Source organism: Pseudopipra pipra, chromosome 20 (assembly GCF_036250125.1).
Source record: "Pseudopipra pipra isolate bDixPip1 chromosome 20, bDixPip1.hap1, whole genome shotgun sequence".
Classification (NCBI taxonomy): domain Eukaryota; kingdom Metazoa; phylum Chordata; class Aves; order Passeriformes; family Pipridae; genus Pseudopipra; species Pseudopipra pipra.
The window spans coordinates 10,137,859-10,164,127 of record NC_087568.1 but is presented as its reverse complement, the minus strand read 5'-3'; the positions used below and the strand labels follow the sequence as shown (position 1 = coordinate 10,164,127).

At 52.5% G+C, this 26,269-nt stretch overlaps 3 protein-coding genes and 1 non-coding gene across 7 annotated transcripts in view; 3 read left to right on the top strand and 1 right to left on the bottom strand.

The window, feature by feature from the left end:
- Positions 1-1,134, bottom strand: part of LRSAM1 (leucine rich repeat and sterile alpha motif containing 1) — a 30,117-nt gene extending 28,983 nt beyond the window's left edge. For 3 of the 4 annotated variants that reach the window (XM_064677167.1, XM_064677169.1, XM_064677170.1), the window contains exons 1-2: positions 1,028-1,122; positions 687-849 (exon numbers count right to left, since the gene is read on the bottom strand). The gene's annotated coding sequence lies outside the window, so the exon portion shown is untranslated. Of the gene's footprint in view, positions 1-686; positions 850-1,027 lie in introns of all 4 variants that reach the window. The other variant, XM_064677168.1, reaches the window with a different exon arrangement.
- Positions 1,135-3,071: 1,937 nt separating this feature from the next.
- On the top strand, positions 3,072-6,560 carry RPL12 (ribosomal protein L12). The gene is made up of 7 exons (XM_064677171.1): positions 3,072-3,225; positions 3,311-3,384; positions 3,940-4,038; positions 4,766-4,847; positions 5,448-5,534; positions 6,271-6,383; positions 6,466-6,560. Exons 1-7 carry the CDS (start codon positions 3,189-3,191, stop codon positions 6,469-6,471), a joined length of 498 nt encoding a protein of 165 aa, XP_064533241.1. The 5' UTR covers positions 3,072-3,188; the 3' UTR covers positions 6,472-6,560.
- On the top strand, positions 4,481-4,607 carry LOC135425243 (small nucleolar RNA SNORA65). Its single transcript, XR_010435525.1, has one exon. It is a non-coding gene; the product is annotated as a small nucleolar RNA SNORA65 (small nucleolar RNA).
- A 4,842-nt stretch (positions 6,561-11,402) lies between the features above and the next one.
- ZMYND19 (zinc finger MYND-type containing 19) lies at positions 11,403-22,343 on the top strand. The gene is made up of 6 exons (XM_064677161.1): positions 11,403-11,526; positions 11,983-12,042; positions 13,248-13,354; positions 18,123-18,263; positions 19,191-19,371; positions 21,633-22,343. The coding sequence occupies exons 1-6, from the start codon at positions 11,476-11,478 to the stop codon at positions 21,774-21,776; spliced, it is 684 nt and encodes a 227-aa protein (XP_064533231.1). The 5' UTR covers positions 11,403-11,475; the 3' UTR covers positions 21,777-22,343.
- Positions 22,344-26,269: the final 3,926 nt, after the last annotated feature.

Below are 26,269 nucleotides of genomic sequence, written 5' to 3'. Positions count from 1 at the left end.
CCCCATAGGAGCCAGGGCTGGTCTGTGCAGCCACACACACTCACAGGGTGAGGAAGGGCTCAGGAATGTCCACTGGGTGTTCCCCAATCCCTGCAGCTGCTTGGGTGGTGGCAGCAAGAGAAAACCAAATCCCTAATTTTACAAACAAATGTCATCAAAACAAAGCAGCAAAATGGCTCTGTAAGAACAAACCCCCATTTTTAAAACATTCTGGACACCATAAAAGCAGCACAGCACTGCAGCAGACAAGATGAGGGCGTGGAAGGAAGAGATGCTTTATTTCATCTGGGAAATACATTCAGGAGCAGAGCAGTGAGGCAGGGCCTGGATCTGGGAGGTACTGCCTGGCCATGGGGACAGAGCTGTCACCAGACACCTCCAGGCTGGCCTGGCTCCCTGACAGGGAGGTCATCAAGCATCCAGCAGCGACAGGAGCCAGCCCTGCAGGGCCTGGAACAGGCACGGGGGGGAACCGCAGCTTTTAACTCCCTGTCCTGCAACACAGGAGTGTTGGTTCTTTGTGCTGGGGCTGCCACCAGAGCTGTGCCACCCCTGCCACGGCCCGACCCTGCCAGGGGCCTCCCTGAAACGAATCTCTCGTCTTCACCAGTCCTTCCTTTCCCACATTATCACTATTCCTCTTCTCCTCTTTAGGGGTCCCCGCAGGGTTCCCCTCCCAGGCTCACAGCGCTTTCAGGGGCTACCCGTGGTCCTCCTCGTCTTCTTCACCCTTTTATCAGCCACAACGGCGCCGTTCTGTGCCCGAGGGCCCAGAACCTCGGAAAGACGAAGGGCTGAGTGGGCCCTGCCGGGATTTGGGTTCGTGGCCCTCGGGCAGCGGCCCGACACCTGGGGAGAGGTGTGACAGTCAGCGAGGGCAAACACCGCGCGGCTCCGGGCACGACTCGCTCCCGAGGAGCGTCGCCGAGCTGCAGTGCCCGTGCTCGGCCCCCCGGGAGCCCGGGGCTGCCCCGGGGATCCCGTCCCGAGTGTCCCGCCCGGGTCTCCCCCCCTCAGCCCCACTCACCGCTCGCCGCCGCCATCTTGAGACACCGCCAGGTCACATGATCACCCGCCCGCGGGCACCGAGACGCGCGGCCTGAGCGCCTCGCCCAGACCACAGCGCTCTGCCTCCGGCTCTCGCACGCCCCCAGCAGGCCGGAGGACCGCCCCGCCCTGTCACAAGATCCCGGAATTATTTGGGATTGGAAAAGATCTCCAAGATCATCGAGTCTAACCTGTGCCCGATCCCCACCTTGTCACCCGGCCCAGACCACTGAGTGCCACGGCCAGTCGTTCCTTGGACACCTGCAGGAGTGGGGACTCCACCACCTCCCTGGGCAGCCCCTTCCAATCCCGGACCACCCTTTCCATGAGGAAATTCCTCCTGATGTCCAACCTGGCCCTCCCCTGGCACAGCTCGAGGCCATTTCCTCTCATCTTTTCCCTTGTTCCCTAAGAGCAGAGCCCGAAACCCCCCCGGCTCCCCCTCCTGTCAGGGGGTTGCAGAGCCAGAAGGTCCCCCCTGAGCCTCCTTTTCTCCAGGCTGAGCCCCCCCAGCTCCCTCAGCCCCTCCTGCTGCTCCAGAGCCTTCCCCAGCTCCGTTCCCTTCCCTGGACACGCTCCAGCCCCTCAAGGTCTTTCCAGAACTGAGTGGCCTAAAACTGGGCACAGGACTTGAGGTGCCCCAGCAGTGCCAGCACAGCGGACTATCAAAACTTTTTACTATTTATACATTTTAGCAAACAAACGAATTAGCGTTCACTGGCTACAAGTTACATAGTTCTTTAATTAATTAGTATTCTCTCTTCTCTTCATTAATTATTCTCTCTCTTCTCATGCTAATTAGTCCCCTGCTCAGTGTTTCTCTTCTTTAGGATCAGGGGGTTTCTCGATGGCTGGCTGGGATCTGCCCCTGTTGGAGCTGATTTCAGCGCAGTTGCTCAGTTGGCTTTATTAGTTTCTACCTTATCTTGGGAGTTCTACCACAAGTCCTTATGGCCTCTAAATCCTGCATTCTTTGTGCCCACTATCAGTGGTACATCCCTCTCCGCAAGCTTTCACCTTCCCCTGGCTCTGAGATCACTGAAGCATGTCCAGCCCTAAACCTCAACAGAGCAATTCTACCAACAAGGAACTTATTTTTCTAACACCTGGACATCACTCAGAGCTTGTTGAGCTGCTGTTTCAGAAATCACATCTCCCTTCTGGTTGATTAGGATTGAAAGCTACAAAGATCAAACATCAAAGAACAGCCTTTCTTAAGAAAATTTTTATATATTCCACATTTTGCAATGATGAGGGGCCTAGAACTGCCCCCAGGATTGGAAGGGGGCCCCCACCAGTGTCCAGCACAGGGGGACAGGCACTGCCCTGGCCCTGCTGCCAGACCATGGCTGGTACAATCCAGGGGCCATTGGCCTTCTTGCCCACCTGGGCACACCTGGGCTCATGTGCAACCAGCACCCCCAGGGCCTTTCCCAGTGGGCAGATTTCCAGCCACTCTTCCCCAGGACTGGAACCTTGTTGGGATTGTTGTAACCCAAGTGCAGGACCTGGCACTTGGCCTTATTGACCCTCATACAATTGGTCTTGGCCCATCCATCTACCTATAAATCATCTATCAATCCATTTATCTACCTATATATCATCTATCTATCCATCCATCCATCCACCCATCTATCTAATCTACCTATGTCAATAGCTCTATATATCTTTATCCATATGTCTATACATATATATCTACCCATATCTATTTCTATCTATACCTCTATCTTTCTATCTCTCAGTATATTTCTACCTATCTCTATGTTTCTGTCTCTATATTTATATATCTGTATAGCTCTATCTAAATCTCTATATATCTCTATATATCCATATCTATCCATATCTATTTATATCTCTATTTCTGTCTTCGTATTTATATCTCTCTAAATCTCTATCCATATCTCCCTATATCTCTATTTATATCTATTTCTGTCTATATTTATATATTTATATCTATCCAGAGCCGTACAAACTCCAGCTCTCGCGAGATCTCGGCACATATAGACGCGCTCTGGATCTCTCGCGAGATCTTAGCGGGTATATATTCGTCTCGCGCACCGCAGGCCTTCTTTCTTCGCCCCGGCAGGCCTGAGTTCGCGTCGCCCTCCATCCGCCTCCATCCCGGCCCACCCCGCGCCGCCATGCCGCCCAAGTTCGACCCCAACGAGATCAAAGTCGGTACGAGCCGGGCGGGGGGGCTCGGGGGGCAGCCGGGGCGGTGGCGGGGCCCGCGGGCGCGGCTGACGCGGCGCTGTCCCCGCAGTGTATCTGCGCTGCACCGGAGGGGAGGTCGGAGCCACCTCCGCGCTCGCCCCCAAGATCGGACCCCTGGGGCTGGTAGGTACCGGGGACGGGGGACTGAGGGCGTGGGAAACGTGTTCGGAGGGCGGGGGGACGGTGGAAAGCGTGTCCGGGGGGGATAAGCGTGTCCCCGGGGGAAGGGAAACGTATCCCGGAGTGGGCGGTGGGAAGCGTGTTCCTGGGGGGATAAACTTGTCCTGGCGGGTGTCGGGGGAGTGGGAAATGTGTCCCCGGGGATGGAGGGGGCTGGGCAGTGTGTCCAGAGGGGAAATAAGTGTTCCTGGGAGAGAGAGTGGGAAGCGTGTCCCTGGGGGATGAGGGGTTGGGAAGCAAGTCTAGAGGGGAAATCAGCGTGGCGCCGGGAAGGGCAGTGGGATGGGGCCCTGGGAAACGTGTCCGGGGGGGAAAATCAGTGTATTCCCGGGAGGGGAAGGTGGGAAGCGTGTCCCGGGAAGTGCTGGGGGCGGTCCCGGAGAAAAGAGGGTGTTCAGCGACCTCACAGCAGAGCCGAGGAGCCGGGACACGCCAGGGACGGCGCGGGGGCTCTGGTTTAAGCCGAGCTCCGTGTGACGGCCCCGTGTCGCCCCTCAGTCCCCCAAGAAGGTGGGCGATGACATCGCCAAGGCCACGGGCGACTGGAAGGGGCTGCGGATCACGGTGAAGCTCACGATCCAGAACAGGCAAGCGCAGGTACCGAACGCCGGCGGAGGGGCCGCGTGTGCTGCGGGTGTGGAGCCCCCCCCGGGCCCCCCTGCTCCAGCCACCGGCCCAAATCCCGGCAGGGTCCACTCAGCCCTTCATCCTTCCGAGGTGGATAAAATGAGTGCCACACAGGGGTGTGTGGGGGTCTTCTGGGAAGACCTTATAACGTGGGTGGGGTGTGTGTGTGGAGCCGGGCTGGAGGATCCTGTCCATGGGAAGAGACTCTCATGTGCCAAAGTTCAATTTTTATCCTGCTGTCACCTTGTTTTCATGCTGCTGTTGCTTCCTGCACAGATAAATTGTTCCTTCAGCAGAACCGGCAAAAAAAAACTTATTTCAAGCAACATAAAAATAAATAAAACTCATGGAATGGAAAATAAATCATTGGGATATGTGGGAGATAAAATGGAAATAACTAACCCAGTAGCCACCTGCCACCGTGCCTGTCTGACCTCCGTGGCTGGTACATTCCAGTGGTGAGCTGAGAGGAAGCCCCAGGCAGGAAGCAGTTCTCCCCTGGATGTGGGGAGGCCTGTGCCGAAAACCTGGGAACAGGTGCCTGCAGCCCAGAAAATCTGGTGTGTGAGGGAACTAACCCAACCCACGCTGCTCTGGCAGTTAGTTTTGCTGAGCTAAATGACTGATGGATTGATTATTTTCATTAGTGTTGAAATTCTGTGTAGGATGGGGGGGGAATTAATCTCTTTCCATTTAGATAGAGGTTGTTCCTTCTGCCTCTGCTCTGATTATCAAAGCTCTGAAGGAGCCCCCTCGTGACAGGAAGAAGCAGAAGAACAGTAAGTGCTCCCCTGGCTTTGGGTCTGAATGTTTTGGGGGTAAAAGGGGGGAACACCAGTACCTTCCTCTGGGATTAGTCAGTGCAAACTGGCAAACAGGTGCCACAGGGCTGTGTCCTGAGCAGCCAGGATTCTGCTTTTCAGAAGATCACAGAATCTTGAAATCCCAGACTGGGCTGGGTTGGGAGGGACCTTAAAGCCCATCCAATGCCACCCCCTGCCATGGTCAGGGACACCTCCCACTAGCCCAGGTTGCTCCAAGCCCCGTCCAACCTGGCCTTGGACACTCCCAGGGATCCAGGGGCAGCCACAGCTTCTCTGGGCAAAACCAGGGTAAAACAGGTACCTGTACCCGTCCTGTGTGTGTCCTATGGAGCACAGCCAGAGGGGAGCTGGCAGAAAATGCCAGCTTAGGAAAGAGGTGTTGTGGGTAACTTTGTGTCACAGTCTGGGGGCAGGAGCGCTGATGGCAGTCCCATTAGAGCTGGGAGCTCCCAGCTTTCCATGGGGTCAGGGCACTGGGAATGGTGCTGCTGAGGCTGCAGGGGTTGCTGGCAGTGCCTGTGCCCAGGTGTCCTCACTGCTGCTGTCCCCTCACAGTCAAACACAGCGGGAGCGTCACCTTCGACGAGATCGTCAACATCGCGCGGCAGATGCGCCACAGGTCCCTGGCTCCGGAGCTCTCGGGTGAGTCCTGGGGCTGGGAGACAGGGAGAGCTCCCTCTGCCTGCTCTGGGGGTTTGGAGTGCTCCCTCTGCCTGCTCTGGGGGTTTGGAGTGCTCCCTCTGCCTGCTCCGGGGGTTTGGAGTGCTCCCTCTGCCTGCTCCAGGGGTTTGGAGTGCTCCCTCTGCCTGCTCCAGGGGTTTGGAGTGCTCCCTCTGCCTGCTCCAGGGGTTTGGAGTGCTCCCTCTGCCTGCTCCGGGGGTTTGGAGTGCTCCCTCTGCCTGCTCCGGGGGTTTGGAGTGCTCCCTCTGCCTGCTCCGGGGGTTTGGAGTGCTCCCTCTGCCTGCTCCAGGTGTCTGAGCCAGGTTCTGCTCCAGTTCTGGGAGGGCCCACAGCCGTGTGTGCTGAGCACCACAGGGACAGCCTGTGCTGGCTGGGAGCCCAAACCCCTACAGGTACAGGTAGCACTTCCCAGTGCATTCCCTGGGAAACCAGGACATGAGAGCTGGATAAGTGACTTGCTGTCTCCTGGTGAGCTCCAGCCTGCAAACCCCCAGAGGGAGGGACAGCTGAGAGGTGTGAGGAGTTCTCTGTGTTACAGAATCACAGACTGGTCTGGGTTGGAAGGGACCTTAAAGCTCATCTCACTGTGCCTCCTGCCACGGGCAGGGACACCTTCCACTAGCCCACGGTGTTCCAAGTGAGTTCTCAGATGTTTCCCTGTGCTAAAGCACTGACAAGCTGTGTGTTCCTGCTGCAGGGACCATCAAGGAGATCCTGGGCACTGCCCAGTCCGTGGGCTGCAGCATCGATGGCAGACACCCCCACGACATCATCGACGACATCAACAGCGGAGCCATCGAGTGCCCGGCTGTGAGTGCCCAGCTCTATTTGCTGCATCACATTTAATTGCTAAATGACTCCACTAATGAGCTGTGTTTGCTTCTTCCAACAGAGCTAAGACTGCAGAAAAGGAAGTTGCTCCAAGAAGGCTCCTTCAGTTTTTTGTAGCACTTTAAATACTTAATAAAAGACCCAGTTGTCTGCAAACAGTGGTGCTGGTTCAGTTTGTCCCTGTCTCATGCTGGGAATGGCTGGAGCTGTGTTGGGAGGTTTAAGCTGGATCTCAGGAAAAGGTTCTTCCCCCAGAGGGTGGTTGGCACTGACCAGGCTCCCCAGGGCAGTGGGCACAGCCCCAAGGCTGCCAGAGCTCCAGGAGGGTTTGGACAACGCTCTGAGGGACAGGGTGGGATTGTTGGGGTGTCTGTGCTGGGCCAGGAGTTGGACTGGATGATCCCTGGGGATCCCTTCCAAAGTGGGAGATTCCTTGAACCCTGTGCCTAGAGTGGCTTCATGTGCCTGTGAGGTGGAAGGGCTCTGACTGGTCCCTGTCAGAAAAGAATCCAAGGAATGGATGTGCAGTCAGCATTCCCAGGAACCACTGGAGCCAGGAATGCAGCTCCATGTACCTGGCAGTCCCTACCTTGCCCTCCAGGCTGGTACTACCAGGAGGAGCCTCTGGCCCAGGTTCTGGTGGAGCAGGTTGGATTTTTTTGCTCAAATTTGCCCCTGCCTTGAAGCAGAGGAAGTTCTGGATTTTTTTTCCTGGTGACCAGGATGAGAACAGACATTTTCGTTCTTGAGTTGAATTTATTTTATGGTTTATTGCATCATGAGAGCTGTGAGTCTCTGTGAGGGGAATCCTGTGTTGTAAAGGGCCCAGACTGATGTTTCTTGTTTCCCAGTTCCTTGACTGGTGATACTGGGGGGAGCAGTACAGCCCCTCTGCACTGTGCTCTCCTGTGTGTTCTCTGGAAGAAAAAATGAGCCATTTAAGTGTTTCCCAGACATTCTGTAAATAAGAAATGGCCCCTAAACCCTGGTGGAGCCTCAGAACTGGTGTTGAGCAGTGAATATTCTGGCTTTTTGTGCCAGCCCAGCCTGCTCTGAGGAGCTGCTGCTCGTGGACAAGAGAAGTTTGTCCCATGAAGAACACCCTCCTGGAGGAAAGGCACCATCCCTACTGGATGTAGAAAGGTGTCTGTGCCCATTCTGGAAGGATTGGGGCAGGGATGGAAGTGTGGCTGTTGAGAAGCACAGTGAGGAACTATCAGAAGGTTTAGCCTCACTAAAAATGCTCTGTTTTGGCAGAACAGAGGAAGGAAATGTAAATGTTGTTTGGGGATCTGGTCCTAGGAGGAACCTCAGTTCACCTGGAGCACTCTGAGCTGTTAAACATCTGGGAATGTTCCTGTGTATTCCAAGCTTGGTGCTTGTTGTGCTACCTGGTGTTTGACACTTGGCTCTCACAGCTGAGAGCTCTGGCTGTTACTGGGACAGCTGGAGAGGGGGTAGGACCAAAGATCCTGAGGAAATGGTGCTCTGTTCCCTCCAGAGGCTGGATTTCCCCTTGAAGCAGCACAGCACATGGATTCTTCCAGGCTGGGAAAAGCTCTGTTAGTGTTGAAGTGAAATTATTCTGAAATAAGTGCTTTAGCTGGCACTGGGATATTGTGGCAGCCTCATTACCAGCTGCTCATGATTGCAGTTTCCCTCAGCCCTAACAGGGAAAAAACCAGCAATGAATCCTAATTTAGGTCCGTTTTTGCACTGCAAAAGGGGATGAAATTCTTCCCAAGAGGCTGAGTTGTGTGTGCCTTGGTCTCAGAAAAGCATTCTGCAGGGTCTTTTCCTCCCCTGCAAAGTGGTGACAGCACTTCATCAACATTTTCCTGCCAGTGTCTCTTCAGTTTTGCAAACAACTCAGTTATTCCTACAGGGAATTTACGGCCCCAGAGGAAAATGTCATGGCTGGAGCAGGACTTTAAAGGGGTGAGTGTGTTGCAGGAGGAGGAAACAAAATAGTTCTGCCACCACTTGCAGGGGGTGCAGGAGAGAGGGTGGTACCTGCACTGTCTGGGCTGCTAAAATTTCTCTCCCAGGGTCTGGATTATTGCCCAGGATCTGCAGGAAGGTGCTGGGGCAGCAGGAGGGGTGGCTGCAGGGGGGAATTGGCTGCAGGAGGGAGCAGATGGGCACCCCTGGAGCAGTGGCTGTTCCTGAAGGGTATCCAGCTGATGGGGTGTTTTCTGTTGGACCAGGCACTGCAGTTCCTCAGCAGCTGTAGGTGGTGCAGAGCGGGGTGGGCTGGTTTGGTGGAACTGAACTTTTGTGTTCCTGAACAGGAGGAAGGACTTTCCTGTGCAGGTGACCAAGCACTGGAGCTCAGAGAGGCTGTGGAGTCTCTGTCCCTGGAAATATTCCAAACCCATCTGGAGAGAATCCTGAGGGAACACTCCAGGGGCCCCTGTTGAGCAGGGAGGTGGGACTGGGTGACCTCCAGTGCTCCCTTTACCCTGAGCCATTCTGAAACTGCTCCAGGTTAATCCAGGAGCAAAGCTTGGGCTGCTGTCTCCCAGTCCTGCCCCGGGAATGTGTCTCGTGCTGCTTGTGAAGCATCGAACGTAGGTTGTGTTGGCAGTGGGACCTTCAGAAATCATATTTGCACGTGATTTAACACCAAACTGCTGCTCTCACAGGGCCAGCTTCCTGCCTGCTCTGCTGCTGTTAAAGCATCTACAAATGAAACAGGTAAAACATCACAAAGGTGGCTCCTGGGAAGTGGGAATTCTCCTCCCTGTCCTCGCAAGATCTGAAGTGCAGGTCAGGGGCAAGGCCAGCCAAAAGGAGCTGTGAATCCCATCTGTTTCCCACCATGGTCCTCCTGTCTGGAATGTTCACTGAAGCACCAGCACTGAGCTCCCAGGGAGTTGCCAGGATCTCTGGAGCAAGGCCAGGCTGGCAGCTCCCGGGGTGGAGGAGTTTGGGCTGCCTGGTGCCTTTATGATTCTGAGGAGATCCACTCGTGTCCTTTTCTCCTGATGAAAAGTCACCCTGTCCTGGTGATTTGAGGACCACAGAGCCTCAAGTCTGGTTGTAGTGAAAGGGGAAAAGGTGTGAGCAAAACAAAATCATTTTTATCAAACCCAACAGCTCTGGAAACACGAATTGTACAGGACATCCCAGCGTGTGCCTGCAGGATGGAGGGGGGAGCTGGACCCTCCTCATGCCTAAACAGTGACCAAAGCCTGACCTGGGTGTTCCCAGACATGGGGGGCCCTGCAGAACCCACAAGTTTAGGGATCTGTCTGTTCCTCCACAGTTGGGCTGTGCCTGGGGCAGCTCTGCCTGTGGTCCAGGCCTGTGCTGGCTTCTCATTCCCTGCCTGTCCCCAGCCCTGGGTGCAGCAGCACCAGGTTTTTTGCAGCCTCAGCTGATGGAGTCTGAAAGTTGGAGAGTTTGGGGTTTTTCTGCACTTTCACCTGCTTTCCCCTCAGCTCTTTGTTGGGCCTTTTTCTGAGACAGCCATGGAATAAAACAGAAGCACAGCTGAAATCCCAGGCACTTGCCAGCTTTCATGCCACGCTGAGGGAACACCTGGAGCTGTGTCAGGGCAGGGTCAGGTTGGATCTCAGGGAAAGGTTTTTCCCCCAGAGGGTGGTTGGGCACTGACCAGGCTCCCCAGGGCAGTGGGCACAGGTGGAGTCCCCACCCTGGAGGTGTCCAAGGAAGGACTGGGTGTGGCACTCAGTGCTCTGGGCTGGGGGACCAGGTGGGGAGTGGAATTGATGGTCTCAGAGGTCTTTTCCAACCTCAGTGATTCTGTGAGGGAAGAGCCCAGGTTTGTGCTCACTCTGTGGGGCAGTACTTGCAGAATTAGGTGCTCCCTAAATCTTGTGGGTCAGTGAGCAATGATGGGCTGCTCCAAACAGCTCCCTGTGCCTGATTTCCACGGTTCATCATTGCAGCCTCAAGGGAAATCCCCTCCCGTGGGGCTGCTGCATCACAGGGATGATTCAGAAAAGCAGGATTCATCCTTGGATTTAACATTTGACTCATTTAGATGCTTCCAGGGTTAAGCCCACGTTCCTTGTTCACATTTTTCAGGAGAGGAAATCTCTGCCCTAGAGATTTGTAACTTTGTTTTGTTGTTGGTCACAAGTAAATCATGGGAATCAGGGAATCCCAGTTCAGTTTGGGTTGGAAGGGACCCAAAAGCCCCTCTCATTCCACCCCCTGCCATGGGCAGGGATGCCTTCCACTAGCCCAAGTTGCTCCAAGCCCCGTCCAGCCTGGCCTTGGAGACTCCAGGGATGGGGCAGCAGTCACGATGTGACCCCCGCGCTCCTCCTGCCCGGCCCGCACCGCGGGGGCACCGCCCGGGGCTGCGGCTCGGCCCTTCCACCGCCTTTGGACGACGCTCCCAGGGCCAGGGTGGGGTTGTTGGGGTGTCCGAGCAGGGCCAGGAGTTGGACTGGATGGTCCCTGTGGGTCCTTCCTCGATTCCATGATCCCACACCGAGCTCCGGCCCCGGCCGGGACGCGGCTCCCGCGCACGGCCCCGGGGGTGTGTCCGTGTCCCCGCACCGGTGTCGGCCCGCCCGGGCGGGGAGCGCCCGCACCACGTGTGCGGGCAGCGAGCCTGGGCTTCCCCGGCCCCGCGGGAGCCTCCGGGCCTGGATTTCCCGGTCTGCCCCGGGGGGGTTCCCGGCGGGGGTTCCCGGGGAGGGTTCTCGGGGGGGGGTTCCCGGTCTGTCCCCCTCCCCGCGGACGAGCGCGGCCCCTTTAAGCGCGGCCCCGCCCCCTCTGCCGGCGGCACGCGGCTTCCCGCGAACGTGACGTCACCGCCCTCGCCTCCCGCTCCCGCGCCCGCGCGCGGCCCCTCCGCCGCCCCACGTGACTCTCCCCGCGGCGCGCCGCGCGCCCATTGGCCGCCGCGGGGGTGACGCGCGGCGGCGCGGGGCTGGCATTGGTCGGAGCGCGGCGGGTAGGCGGTGGCGCGGTCTCCTATTGGTGGGCGGCGGCGGGTGGGCGGAGCGGCGGCGGCCCCGCCCCCCGGGAGTGCGCGAGGCGGCGGCGCGTGGCAGCGGCTCGGGGCGCGCGGCGGCCCCGGCCCGGCCCCGCCATGACCGACTTCAAACTCGGCATCGTCCGGCTCGGGAGGGTGGCCGGGAAGGTGCGCGGGGGCCGGGGGGCAGCGCCGGGCAGGGCTCGGGCGGGGCGGGAGGGCACGGGAGGGGAGGGCTGGGCCTTAACGGGTGTTACCGGGCCGAGCCGGGCGGTGCCGGGGCCATGTCGGGCCGGGCCTGGGCCGTGCCGGGGCAGTGCCGAGGCCGGACGGGGTCGGGCCGGGGCCATATCGGCCCGGGCCGGGCTGTACCGTTCAGTACCGGGGCCGTGCCGAGGCCGGACCGGACCGGACCGTGCAGTACCGGGGCCGTATCGGGCCGTACTGGGCTGTGCCGGGGCCATATCGGGCTGCACGTGGAGAACCGGCCCCGGACCGGGCCGTGCCGGGGCTGTATCGGGCCGTGCCGGGGCCATGCCGGGCCGTGCCGGGGCCGTACCGGCTCCATCCCGGGCCGTGCCGGGGCCGTGCGGTCTCGCTGACGGCGCTCCCGGTGTGTTTCAGACCAAGTACACGCTGATCGACGAGCAGGACATCCCGCTGGTGGAGAGCTACTCCTTCGAGGTGAGCGAGCGGCCCCGCCCCGGCATTTCCCGTATTTTACAACCCGCTCCCCGCCCGGGGCAGCCCCGGACCCCCAGAGCCCCCAGTGTGGGTCTGGGGTTTTCCTTCCCGGTTTGAATCCAACTGCCCCTGGAAGTGCTGTGCCTGCAACCTCCCTGATTTGGGGAAAAAAACGACCGATTTTAAATTACTAAAGTTCCAATGTGGAGATTTTCAAGCGGGAAAAGTTCTGGGGTTTGTTTTCTTTTTTTTTCCCTGAGTATGGGCTTAAAACATTTATTTATTTATTTATTTATTTACTTATTATGTAGGGGGTTTGTTTTCAATTTACTGTTTGTGTGCTTTGGGAGAACTGATCATTTACCCACCCTTACTTGGTTTGGCAAACTTTGAAATTCTTTGCTCTGAGCATTTTGGGTGAGAGAAACTTTAATTGTAGCTGATTATGGGACCAGAAAAAAGTGTTTTCTCTTAGAATCTACTGGAAAAGGGTGAGTGGATTCTACCAAGGCTTTGAAAGAGAAAGAGAATGATTAAAAAAACCTTCTATACCTGGGGTGTTATTGGAGGAGGGACCATCTCTTACCAAGTTCCTCAGTGCAGTGAGTGCTTTGGGGCTGCTCTGAGGAGTTGTAGGAGCTGTGACCACCCTGTTTGCCCCTTCTTCCTCTCTGGTGGCCACTGTGTCACTGGTAGTGGTGACACACTGGGACTGTCCAAAATTGGTGAAGTCCTTGCTGCAGTTCATGAGCATTGGCACCAACACCTTGTTGTGGAAGGGAGAAACAAAGGACAGGACCCCATTTCTCTGGCTCCCCTGATGGGGTGGGTGTAGGGCCACACTGAAAACAAAGCCCTGGTGGCTCTGCAGAGACTCAGTGCCACGGTGGAGCCTGGATCCCATCAAAGATTCCAGTGTGGATCCCGATGTGGATCCCGGCCCCACGGGCTCAGAACTGGATTGCTGCTGTTCTCTGTCCAGCAGAGATCCAGGATCCAGATCCTGCTGTGCTCAGCTCCTCCCTGCCCTATCCCAGCTCCATCACCCCCAGCAGCCTGATTGGTCCCTTTTGCTTTGGAACAGCTGGAATTCCACCACGGCCCAGTGACCTGTGGGACACAAGTGTGGAATGTTGGGTCCTTTCCCCATCCCAGGTGCTTTGCTCTGCTGTTGGATGATCTTACAGGCTCTCCCTTCTCCCTAGGCTCGGATGGAGGTGGATGCTGATGGAAATGGTGCTAAAATATTTGCTTATGCTTTCGACAAGAACCGTGGAAGGGGCTCCGGGCGCCTCCTGCACGAGCTGCTCTGGTGGGTATTGGAGAGAGACAAACTGCCAGGGGTCACTGCCCCCAGCTGACCCCCCAACTGGGGGGGTATTTCTCTGCCTGTGGTGCTTTAAGTCCTCTCAGGAGGGTTGGAAACCAGAGATCTGTTATAACTTGGTTTGCCCTGAGTCCTTACACAGCACAGCCTGTAAAGCCTCACAGGCAGGGAGAGCAGTGAGAGGTGAGTGTGGGTCACAGAACTGGCTAAATCTGAGAAATGCTGCTCAAACTGCAGCTTTGAGGGGGAGCAGGGGATGGCTCCACCTAACAGGTGAACACAAACACACTGAGGGTTTGTTGTGGGTTGGTTTTTTCTGTCCAGTGAGAATTGGCAGAGCCCTGGAGAGAGGGGACCTTCTGATAAGGGAAAACTTTGGGGTGTTTTGTGTGGCTCTCTGCAAAGCTGCCTGAAGTGATGCTGCTGATGGTTCATGTCTTGTTTTCCATATTCTCCATATCATTGCTTGGAATCCCTCATGACTGCACATGAATTTCGGGGGCCAACTTCCTCCCTTGTGAGAGCAGCTCACCCCCAGAGCTGATATTTTGCTCTTTCTAGGTATGAGTTTGGCAGATTCTCTCTGCTAAGGAGAACAGTTACTTCTTTTAAAACCCTTTTTTTTTGAAAAATTGAGCATGTTTTCTATTCACTTCCATAAACTATCTTAGAAGTCACAGTGCTCAGAATGTGGCTGTGCTTTCTTTATCATTCCAAGTTACCTTTTATCCCCCAAACCAGGCTTGGAGGGAGACAGGAAGAATATGAGACTATTATTATTATTTACAATCTGCTCATTAAATATGGATTTTAACCTGCTTCTGTTAATGTTTAATCTTGTTGCACACATAACTTGGGTGAAATGATGAAGTTGGCTGCAGCATGTGGAGTAAACCACTGACAGCCACTGCTGGGAACCTCACACACTAATAATTGTGAGAAGCACTAAAACAGCACCTTAAAATTATTCAGGCTGATGGTTGAAGGCTGTGCAGGTGATGACAGTCCAGCTGTTTGCTCATGACACAGCCCAGTCATCGCCTCTTCTGCTTTGTTTTACTCAAATTGGGAAATAATTCAAATGTATTCAGTTAGGAAATTCAAATTGTGTCACTCGAGCGTGTGCTGGGCTTAAGAATGAGAGGTTGTGTGTAATGGGGATTTTGGAGGGGCACAGAGCTGGGGGCTCAGCTGCCAGACAAGTGGAGCTGCACTTCTGAAGCTGCAAAGTCAAATTTTTCTAGAAAATGTGAAATATTTCAGCTGTTTCTGTAGATTCAGTTTGGTCCCTTCGATCTTTAATCACAGCCCAGTGTCCTGCAGGTCAGTGACTGAGTCCCCAGTGGGGTTTGGCTGCAGGTGCTGTGTAATTCCTGCCCCTCCTACAGATCAGTTTTACTCACGTGCTCTGAGCACAGACCTGAGCTGGGGAGGGGTGGCAGGTCCTTCCCTTGGTGAGGAGGAGCAGTGCTGGAGGTTTTGGAGCCTGTGAAAGGCAGGAGAGCTGGGCAGTACCAGGCATTGCACTTCCCAGTGCCAGCCTGTACTCCTGGGGTAACTGGAAAGCAAAGAACATGAATTACTCAGATATAGGTGTGTGATTTAATTGTTCTCTGCACATGGACCCCAAAAAATCTGAAAAACCAACCCACCTGTGTGCCTGTGGTTCAAGATCAGTGAGCAGCAAGTGTTAGATGCAAATAATGCAGATTTTTAAATGTTTTGATTAATTTTCTTTTTAATTTATTAAGCAAATATCTTTGTTCGTGTCATGAGGCCCTTGGGACAGAAAACCTGTAGCTGCTGGAGCTGCAGCTGTGACAGGGACATTCTCCCCAAGCCCTCCTGCCCTCTGCAGAGAGGGAGCAGGTGGGAACCAAGAGCTGAAAAATCCCCACATGTGCTGCAATAATTCTTACAGGAAGGGCTTCCTGAAAGTTCTTCAGCCTCTCTGGTGCTTGCTGTGTTTCCCACATGGACTTCTGCCTCCCCCAGAGCAGGGTTTGGTGTCCCTGGCTGGGGACCTGCAGGAGCCTGTCATCCTTTGTTCCCTGTGCAGCACCCCCAGCTCGCTGTGCTCTGCTGGGTGCAGAGATGTTCCCTGGGGAACAGCAGCAGCAGGAGATTAGTCATAAGTATATCACCAACTGCTTGTTCAAAAAGACATCTCAGACCTGATTACTGGGGTTTTTAGGTGTTTTTTTTTAAGAGAACTTACCATCCTGCTGCCTGGAACCTGCTCTGCTCTGGTTCCTGGAATCCCTGTGTCTGTTCTGAGCTGCTGAAAAAACAGAACAACAGTATCTTCTTAATTCCTTGGAAAGTTCTGGTTGAAGTGTTTTCCCTGGCATCTTGTAGGAGCTCAGGGAGCATCCTGGATTTGGCACTGCTGGTTCTGGTGCCCCAGTCCAGGGGTGTGTTAACACTCACAGCTCACCAGCAAGGCCCAGCTTCCACGTTCCCTGTGGCCTTTGTCACCCTTTGTCACTGGGGCCAAGGAAGGGCTGACAGTGATGGAGCTGAGTGTGGTGTCAGACAAGGAGGGGAAGAGGGGCTCGCTGTGGGAGGGAATTTGGTCAGGATTTGCTTTTGGGGGGTTGTGGGTCTGGGCTGTGTAGGAGCAGGGGTAGGTCTGAGCCACTCTGCTGTGAATTCCTGGTGTCAGGGACAGTCTAATCCTCTCTCTTTCCCCAACATTTCTAAACTCTCATTGTCTAATCCATTTAAAAATTATTTCTTAACTTGGTCTTGGACTCCCCTTCCTTTTCCCCCTGCTCAGTTTGCTGTTGTTCTTCTGTCTCCTCTGGGATTCCTTGTTCATATTTATCCCATCCCTCCAGTTGGCACTTTGTCCCAGGCTCAGTGTAAGCACCTGAACTCCTTCCCTGTCTCCATATCTGGCTGATGCTCACCCTCACTTTACCTCCTGGCACCCGTAGCCCTCAGGATTCCTGATTCCCTTTGCCAGACCCTTCAGTGGCCTTCAGCAACTCAAAAGTAGCTTTTCCTGCCGTGGTTTCCCACTGCCGGAGGGCAGGGTTAGGTGGGATTTTGGGAGGAAATTCCTCCCTGTGAGGGGGTGAGGCCCTGGAATGGATTTCCCAGAGGATTCCCCATCCCTGGAAGTGTCCAAGGCCAAGGTGAACAGGGCTTGGAGCAACCTGGGCTAGTGGAAGGTGTCCCTGCCCATGGCAGGAGAGTGGAATGAGGTCAATTTTAAGGTCCCTTCCAACCCAAACCAAGTTGTGATTGAGATTCCTCCTTCAGGGCATTTCAGCAGACCCCTTCCATAGTTTGTTTGCTTTTAGGTGTGTGGTTCCTTTTTCCCCCCAAAGAAGGATTTTAGTCATTTTACCTTCAAAGGGAAGAGCTGTTCCCTGGAGGCCCAGGAGGTTCCAAGCAGGAGGCTCCAGGCTCTGTCCTTGTGTAGGTCTGTTCTTACAGGAATTGTCCTGTGGGAGCTGGAACACAAGCTCTGTGTAGGTGCTGCTTGTAGCCTCTCCAAGGGAATTGGACTCATTAAAATTTTTAGGAGGTTTTGGACCATGTGTGAATATTTTACTCATTAAATTCTAGGAAATTTTGTGACATGTCTGAATTGCAAGTGGTTTTTTCCCCCAGGGTATATAATTTAGTTGCATCTGAATGGATTTTGACCAAGAAAACAAAATCCTACATTTTTCATTGTCAGTCACATTGAAATGAGTTTCCCTGTTCTGCTGGGTAACGCTGAGCTCTGTGAGGGGGAAAAAAAAAAGTGGGAATTTTTGAACTTGGGGAAATATCTCTTTAAAATTGAATGAACTTTTTAAACTGAAATGTTCAGTAAGGGCTGAGCAGGACTCAGTGTCCAGGCTGGGCTTGGGTGCAGCTGGGAGAAGCTGTTGGAAGGGTCTCCTGGGAGGAGGACAACCCTTTGTCCTTGTTCTCCCTGTGCTGGGAAGTTCCTCATGGCATAGCAAACATGTGGAGGCTCAGCTTCTGTCCAGGCTTTACCTTTCAGGTGGGATGGGAATTCCCACAAGAAGTGATAGGGAAACTTGTCCAGGTGTGAGGGTGTTTGAGAGTGAACTTGATGAAACACAGAAAGGAGAGAGGAGAAGAAGGTGGAATGGGAAATGGAGACTGTTAGAAGGCAGTAGGGAGGACTCACCATGCAGCCATCTCCTGGCTAATAGTCCTGCTTCGGGTTTTGGGCAAGTTTCAGGTGTCTCTTGGTCAATTCTGGAGTAATTTCAGACTTTCAACGTGTTACACAAAATTAGAGTCTAAAAAGAATTTGCATGCACAGTGAAACCTCTGTCCTGTTGCTTGTTAATGACATTTCTTCATAAAATAATGAGCTCTGTGACTCCACAGCAGTGCCAGGCTTGCACAAATGTGTCTGATAGAGTTTCCTGTTAAAATAATAAACCAGTATTGGCACCTTTCAAGTCTGCTCTGTGGAACATGGTAATTCCATGGATCTCTTGCAAGTTGTAGTCTCTGGAACTGAGCAATATCTTTCCAATTACACTGTACCATGAGTGGCTCTTATTCAGCCCATTTATAATGGAAATAACCTGCTGGAACAAGTCCTTTTCTCCTGGGAGGTGCTCTGAAGTAGCCCCTGGAGTGCGTGGGCAGCCCAAGGTGTCCTGGGCCTGTGTTGGTGACAAAATGTAGCATTGCTTTGGAATGGGTGTGATCCTTTATTTTTTGGCTGTGGAGCCTTGGTCACTGCTCATCTTCCAGCTGGTTTTGTCTCCTGCAGGGAGAGGCACCGGGGAGGGATTGCTCCTGGATTTCAGGTGGTGCATCTGAACTCGGTGACCGTGGACAACCGCCTGGACAATCTGCGCCTCGTGCCCTGGGGGTGGAAGCCCAAAGCTGAAGAAATCTCTAGCAAACAAAGGTGTGTCAAAGTCTGCCAGGGGGTTGCCATCATAAAAAATGAAAGTATCTTAAATTGTTTCCTTCCTGTAGTGATTTTTGTCTTGGCAGAGCCTTTTTGATTTGACCTCGGACTCCTTGCACGTCCCTCTGTCTTTGGTGGTGTGTCTGTGCTCACTGTTCCTGCTGTGCAGGACCATCCCACCCTGTGGTGTTATCCCAAGGTCCTGCAGTGCCAGGATCTGTCAGAGCAGTGAACAGGAGGCCTGTGTTCCCTCCCACCCCAGTGCAGTTCTCACTGCCCTGTGCCTCTCGTGCTCAGGCACTGGAATTCCAACGCAACCTGTAGCAGCCAGGAGCTGCAAAATGCTTCTGCTTGGAATTGTGAATTGGGGTTGAACGGAGTCAAAGTGAATTCCTGGGCCCAGATCCCATCACCTTTCACCAGCAGGTTGTGGGAGCTTCCCTGATGTTACTCAGCACATCAGACTTAATGTCAGGGTGGATGTGGTTAATCGATGGTGTGACACAGTGGGAGACCCACAGGCTCCACACCACACTCTTCTCCTGAAACATATGCAGTATCCATAAGATCAGGGTGTTCAGAGCTTATTAAACTGATTTTGAGACAATGTAGTGAATTACAAATGCTCAGAATGGTTCTGGGAGTACCAGAAACAGACTTCAAGGCAGAAATGATTCTGACTTGAAGGAAATAATTTTGCACAGAAATCATTTTGCTTGATGCAAATGTTTTCTTGGTTGATAATTTTAAACTCTTGGATTTTACACTTAGGCTCAAATACCCCTAAAAATACCCAATATATGAGCAGTATGTGTAGTCTGAGGCTAAATACAATGTTAACTCGCTTTATTAATAAATTTGGAATCGGTTTCCCTGTGTGCTTATTATGAATTCATGTACCAAATTTGTGCTTGTTTTTTCTAGGGAACAAAGTCTGTATTGGCTGGCAATCCAACAGCTCCCTACAGACCCCATAGAAGAGCAGTTTCCTGTCCTGAATGTAACCAGATACTACAACGCTAACGGGGATGTCGTGGAGGAGGAGGAGAACTCCTGCACTTACTATGAATGTCACTACCCCCCATGCACAATGATTGAAAAACAGGTGTGTCCAGAGAGCTGGGAGGGAGCAAGTGAAGCCTTTGTGTCCAGGGATTTATTTGTTCCTTAAAACGAAGGCTTTGCTTGTGCCACTCAGTTGCTAAAAGCAGTAATTGTCTTTAATCAGGTTTTCTTTGGCCTGAACCTTCAGTCCCCGTGATAATTTTCACTCGGAGGGAATGTAGGTGTGACTTGGAGCAGTGAGTGTTGTTGGGAGGAATGGGGGTTCTGCAGAGTGGACAAAAAGCCACGTGGAAGCTTTTCCCAGGGAGCAGAGCTGGAATGAGTGAGCAGCTGTGTGAGACAGCAGGAAGCATTGTAAGAGGTTTTTGGGCAATAGCAGAATCAAAAAATAACCTGATTAACCTTTCCTGAGCAGAGGGGGAATTTGAGTGGCCTTTACTCAGGGGAGAACTGGGAGGAAAGTGAGTTCTGTGCTTTGCTGTAGGTAGATAAAGCAAAATACAGTCAGAGAATGAGCTGTCCAGGGGCTGAGCCTCTGTCACACAAATGTCCTTATCTATAAATGAGGGCCTTTCTTGTGATAGCAAATGCTGAGTGGGCTCCAATCACTGTGTTCCACTTTCTGCTTTGGGGAGGGGAATGTTTGCAAAAACCATCCCGAATTCCCTGTGTTTGACAAAGGGTGAGCTCTGCCTTTTCTTTGGGTCAGAGTACAGAAGCTCCCTGGGTAACTGTTTGGCAGTGGCTGAGCTTGTGCAGCCCTCCTGATGATTTCTGAATTGAAGGTGTTTGTAGTTCAAAACTCAGGCTGCCAAAACAGCAGCGTTGTGAGAGCAAGTGTGAAGTGCTCCAATATTTTGTCTGTTGAGCCCATTCCACAAGAGCAACTGTAAACCCAACCATATTCAGTCTCTTCAAAACCTCCTTGTTCTGTGGCAGTCATGGGGGGAGTTTGTGTTTCATGGAATCCCAGAGTGGTTTGGGTGGGAAAGGAGCTTAAAGATCATCTCCTTCCCTCCCAGCTGAAGAGCACCTGGGAGGGAGAGTAGTTCCAAAAGCCTGCCCTCAGTTTGGAATGGCAAGGAGCTGAGCTGGCTGAGTGCAGCAGTGGATCCAGAGATTCCTTTCCAGCTCCAAAGCCAGCCACCAGCATAAGCCTGAGTGCATAACTAATTCCTGGTTAACCCAAGTTCTGGGAAGGTTGTTTTAAATAGTGGGTGAATTTATTAATCAGAATCCCAGACTGATTTGGGTTGGAAGGGACCTTAAAGCTCATCCAGTCCCACCCCCTGCCATGGGCAGGGACACCTTCCACTAGCCCAGGTTGCTCCAAGCCCTGTCCAACCTGGCCTTGGACACTTCCAGGGATGGGGCAGCCACAGCTTCTCTGGGCAACCTGTGCCAGGGCCTCCCCACCCTCCCAGGGAAGGATTTCTTCCCAATAGCCCATCTAACCCTGCCCTCCTTTATCTTAAAGCCATTCCCCCTTGTCCTGTCACCTGTTTGTGACAAGTGTGAAAGACTTGATTGTCAATCTCCTTGGGAGCAATGGTGGGGCTCTCCTTGGGAATGCTGTGGGGGCTCTCCTTGGGAATGCTGTGGGGGTTGTCCTTGGGAATGCTGTGGGGGTTGTCCTTGGGAATGCTGTGGGGGTTGTCCTTGGGAATGCTGTGGGGGCTCTCCTTGGGAATGCTGTGGGGGCTCTCCTTGGGAATGCAGCGGGGGTTCTCCTTGGGAATGCTGTGGGGGCTCTCCTTGGGAGTGATGTCAGGGTTGTCCTTGGGAATGCTCTAGGGATTCTCCTTGGGAGTGATGTCAGGGTTGTCCTTGGGAATGCTCTAGGGATTCTCCTTGGGAGTGATGTCAGGGTTGTCCTTGGGAATGCTCTAGGGATTCTCCTTGGGAGTGATGTCAGGGTTGTCCTTGGGAATGCTCTAGGGATTCTCCTTGGGAGTGATGTCAGGGTTGTCCTTGGGAATGCTCTAGGGATTCTCCTTGGGAGTGATGTCAGGGTTGTCCTTGGGAATGCCGTGGGGGTTGTCCTTGGGAATGCTGTGGGGGTTGTCCTTGGGAATGCCGTGGGGGTTCTCCTTGGGAATGCCGTGGGGGTTCTCCTTGAGAATGCCGTGGGGGTTCTCCTTGGGAATGCTGTGGGGGTTGTCCTTGGGAAAGCTCTTGGGGTTCTCCTTGGGAATGCAGCAGGGGTTGTCCTTGGGAGTGCTGTGGGGGTTGTCCTTGGGAGTGCTGTGGGGTCTCCCTGGCCCCGAGCAGCCTCTCTGACCGTGTCCTGTGCTCCTGCAGCTGCGTGAGTTCAACATCTGCGGGCGCTGCCAGGTTGCCCGGTACTGCGGGTCGCAGTGCCAGCAGAAGGACTGGCCTGCCCACAAGAAACACTGTCGGGAGAAGAAAAGGACCTTCCAGCAGGAGCTCGGCCCGGAGCGGTGACCGGGTGGCAGAGGCCTCTCAGCAGCAGGATTCCTCCCCAAAGGCATTGGGCTCTTGCTTTTGCACAGTGTGACAGACTGCTTATCCAAGCCAGAGGCACTGAAGACAAACCCTGTGATGCTTGAGCAGAATGGCTGACTGGACTAAGCCAGCTCTGACTGGTGCTGTGGAAAGGGATTGGCTCTGCCCTTCCAGTATTATATTCTCAAGCAAAAAGACTACTGTGGAGGCTCCAGGCAGGAAGCTTCTCATTATTTATATGTTAATACGTTTGTAAACTCATGTACAGTTTTTGTTAGGAATTCTTGATAGCACTCATTAACTGTAATGTTCAGAGGAGAACATGTTGTTGGCCTAAAAGTTTAAAAAAAGAAAAAAAAAAAAAAGAAAAAAAGTCATGTAGCAAAAGCTTTTTCCTCCCATGTGGCAGAAGTGTCTGTGGCAGTGCCAGGGCCGGCGGGCAGACCCGGCGTCAGCACTTACTCTGGAGAACTCTGCATGGAAGTTCTATTGGAAAAAAAAAACAAAAACAAAAAAAAGAGCAAACAAAGTAAAGGTTGGAATGAATCCTTGTCTGCTCTCTGGCTTTCTCCCATTCCCTTCCAGCTGCTGGCGGAGCACAGTCACACCTGGATGCTGGAATTCCCTGCTGGGTGGGAAGCAGTGCCCCAGGAGCTGGTGTGGGGTGTAGGGACCATCTGGGATGTGTGTTCAGGCAGCTGCAGCCTCAGAGGGGCTGCTGGAGATGGGCCTTGGAGCAGCCAGGGTTTGGAAAGCTCCATCAGCTTTCTGTTCCCAAACCTTTGTACCTGAAGCAGCTGTGGGGAAGCTCAGGCAGCAGCTGGGTGGGGATGTGGTGCCCTCGTGGCTTCCCTGTGAGCACAGCAGATACTCCAGTCATGTGCAGAGATGTTTCAATGAACTACTATTTAATAATTTGAGTTATTTATTAATTTTTTAAAGAGTTGTCATCAGTCCAAGAATCACTTTTTGATATTTTTTGTTTTTAATGTGTTAATGAGTACAAATAGTCTGGGAGGAGGATTTCCCTTGCAGAGCACATGCCTATTTTTCTTTTCATGACTTATCTGAAAGCTTTTTTCTTTTTCATTTTTGCCTTAGAAATATAAGGACCATCAACTGAATTTTCTGAAGAACTAAATGGGTAATTTGGTGCCAGGTGTTAGTCTTGCTTCACAGTAGAAGAATGTGAGCTGCTGAGTGCTTAATGCAGAGCCTTTCTTGGAGTGCTTGGTGAAAGTTTTTTTGTAAAAGCCGTTTAGAATTTCCATTTTTCAATCAGGATTCACTTTGCTACTTCATGTTGCAGTGTTGGTCTTGCTTGTATTCAATTTGTTAGAAAATTGAACTGCTGTGGACTTCCAATATTACATTCTGTTTCTAATATCTGCACAGGAAGTTCTGAATTATTAACATTTGGGTGGGTTTTCATTCTTTGGCTTTAAGTTTCTTAGGAAATAACAAAGAACTCCTGAAACTTCCTGCTGGAAGTTCACTTTCAGGCACTTGGTCAAGTCGCCACTCTTAAATCATGGTTGTACTGTAATTTTTCTGTTCAGGGAGCCCAAAATGCCCTTCATTATGAAGAAGTCAAGCAGGACCTACTCAAATTTTCCTGTAATGGGTGATTATTTTTTTTTTTTAAGGAAACATTCAGTTCTTTGCTTTAAATGAACTGTTTTGCTGAATATACAATGAGACATAAGGAATATTTTTTTAATATGAGGCAATCCATTGAAAAGGGCAGAAGTATTGCCTTTTTTTTCTTTTCCTTGCCTGTTTAAAAGGCTGCTATTTGTCCTGCCAATTTTCCATTTTATTACCAGGCATCATGTTTAGCAAAATGAAGTGCAGTTTTCAAACACTTTGAGCAGGGAAAAGTTAGTGCTGATGTTTGTGATGTGGCTGCAGTGAGGATGAGGACAGGCTGCAGAGCAAGGCCTGGTGGGGCAGGGGGGAAAGGAGGGAATGAAGGAAGGGATGGGACTCAAAGGGTTGGACTCAAAGAATCTTCACAGCCAGGATGGTGGGGCTTGGGGAATCCTGATCCCAGGAATGTGGGAGGAAAGGGGTTGGGAGGGTGGGGTGAGGCAGGTGGGGAGGGAAGATGCCCACGGGGTTAGAGGGCTGTGAACATCCCAAAGGAAAGAAACAATTGCCCAAACATCCTGCAGAGTGAAATAACACAGGTTCTGCCCTCAGTGTGGGATGTTTGACTCCAGACTGTCCTTGTGCCAGAGCAGGGAAGTGGCCACAGGGATTTTGACTCTTGGAAAGGACCTGGGGACTGCAATAAGGATGTCCCTGCCTGCACAGTGGGTCCCTGATGGGAGTGGGAAGGTGTGTGATCAGTGATTGTGGCAAATTTTGACCCTCTGTAAGGAGGGTCAAAGACTTCAGTGTGGCAGCTCCACTTCCTAACTCTGTTTTTTCAGAGGATGGAGCTCCTGTGAAGGACCTCCTTTCCCTCAGAGAATCCAGGCTGACAGGGATGTCTCTGTATGGGCAAGTATTTAAAAAGCTCAGGTTGGGGTCTGTGGTTGTATCTGGGAGCAGGCCTGGGCACTTCTGATAAAGATGACTTTCCAAGGACCTGCTCCTGATGGAGATTCTTCATCCAAGATGTTTCCTGCAGGAAAATCTGGTAAATCCAGCTCAGGCTGGGAGGATGCAGCATTCCTGGTGCTGGCTGTAACAGAGGGGTGCAAACCCCTGGTAAACACACCCTGAAATGTTGGTACAGGTACCCCCCAGGGCTCCTTATCCAAGTAGGGTGGTGTTGCCAATTCCAAACATTCAGAAGTCACAATGGAAAATCCTGGCTGGCTTAAGGGACACAAAATTATAATGTATTGTTTGCCTTCTGCTATTTGAACCTTGAATACACCCATTGGGTTACTGTCTCAGGTTTTTCTCTGTGATTTAATTTAAGTGAAACTGGTGAAGGTAAAAGGAGCAGCTGAGAGACTTAAATGCTTGTGGGGGGCATGGAGATGGTGTGAGACACCACAGAGGGGCCAGGAGCAAAGCTTCACCACCCTGCAAAACAGCAATGAGGGGACAAAAAGAGGTTGGTGTGATTAAACAGCAACCTCTTACTCAGAGTAAGAAGAAATCCTTTATAAATTGAGCATATGTTCAAATGAAAAAGATGGAAATAAGACTTGGCAGGTAAAATGTGGAAAAAGAGAAGAAAAAACCAAAAATAATGCAAAGAAAAGTGGAATACAAAGAACATTCAAGTCATAAAACTTGCATGTATAGTTTTGAAAAAATCAGGGGCAGGGGCACTGCTGGAGTCAGAGGTGATGCACAGTAAAGGCCAGGGCTGACCTGGAGATGAAAGTCTCAGGGGAAGGAAATCAGTGAATCGTTTGCAAATGTGTTCCCTGTGAGAGAGCTGGGGGAGTTCACACAGGAATACTTCCATATGGAGAATTCCACAGAGAATCTGTTCAGAACAGAAGTGCTTTGGGAAGAGACTAAAGTTCAGCTGAAATGAGCAGTAACAAGTTGCCAGGACCAGCCAGTGCCACCTGCGGCTCTGGGGGAGCTCAGGGGTGAATAAACTGAGCTCCCAGCTGGGCTGGTGACCTGTCCCTTGGCACAATGGCACAGCAAATGGCACAGCAGCTCCTGGAAGGGGTTTCAAACTCCAGCCACCTGCACTTAGCGAATTCCTAGATGTGATGTAGCACCAATGGCTGAATATTGGGTGGGTTTTGTACAGGGAGGTTGTGCTTCAAAACTGCTGGAATTGTTTCAGTAGTATCAACGAGCAGGGAAAAGGGGATTTGAGTATTACAAGTCTGCTTGAACTTCCAAAATGCACTTAATCCTGACTTTGATCAAGGCACTTGAGGGAAAAAAACCTGCTGATGGAAAAGGGGGAATGACATATGGACAAACAACTGTTTAAAAGATGGGAAAGGAATAGTTGAAGGAAGGGTTTTTTTAGTGGAGGGAAGTGAACAGTTGGATGCCCAATATATTAAAAAATAATTGGGAAAAGTAATGAGTGAGGAAGGTGACAACATCCACTGAGGAAGCTATTCGGTGTCATAACATAATAAAGGCTGAGTGAAGAATTGCAGAAGGATGTTATGAGGCAGACTGGCAGATGAAATTCAGCATCAATAAACGTAGTGTTGGTTATGGGAAAACACCAAAAGGAAAGGCCTTGGCTGTTTTCACTCAGCAATGACACCTCTGGGTTGGGAAACACTCCTGCGGGAATTTCTTCCTGGGGAGCAGCAGCAATCCAGGCTCCAGGGGAGGACGGGGGAGCAGAGCCCAGCGCGGGTGTGAACTGCGGGGTGTGCTGCATCCCGGGCGTGCAGGACCCATCCTCCGTCTGGGACAGGAGTGGGGGGAAAGGGGAAAGGCTCGGGGAAAGGCTCGGGGCAGGGGGTGCGATCCCTCCGTGCTCCGGAGCAGCTGCTGCGAGGGCACAGCGATGTGTCTGCTCTGCG

What these genes read in the sequence shown, in the direction of transcription:
- RPL12 (XM_064677171.1), top strand. Translation starts at nt 3,189, where the DNA reads ATGCCGCCCAAGTTCGACCCCAACGAGATCAAAGTCG. An exon ending in CCCCAACGAGATCAAAGTCG is followed by an intron (nt 3,226 to 3,310) that starts GTACGAGCCGGG and finishes CTGTCCCCGCAG; the next exon opens with TGTATCTGCGCTGCACCGGA. An exon ending in TCCAGAACAGGCAAGCGCAG is followed by an intron (nt 4,039 to 4,765) that starts GTACCGAACGCC and finishes CTTTCCATTTAG; the next exon opens with ATAGAGGTTGTTCCTTCTGC.
- ZMYND19 (XM_064677161.1), top strand. Translation starts at nt 11,476, where the DNA reads ATGACCGACTTCAAACTCGGCATCGTCCGGCTCGGGAGGGTGGCCGGG. An exon ending in CTCCTGCACGAGCTGCTCTG is followed by an intron (nt 13,355 to 18,122) that starts GTGGGTATTGGA and finishes TGTCTCCTGCAG; the next exon opens with GGAGAGGCACCGGGGAGGGA. An exon ending in GAAATCTCTAGCAAACAAAG is followed by an intron (nt 18,264 to 19,190) that starts GTGTGTCAAAGT and finishes TGTTTTTTCTAG; the next exon opens with GGAACAAAGTCTGTATTGGC.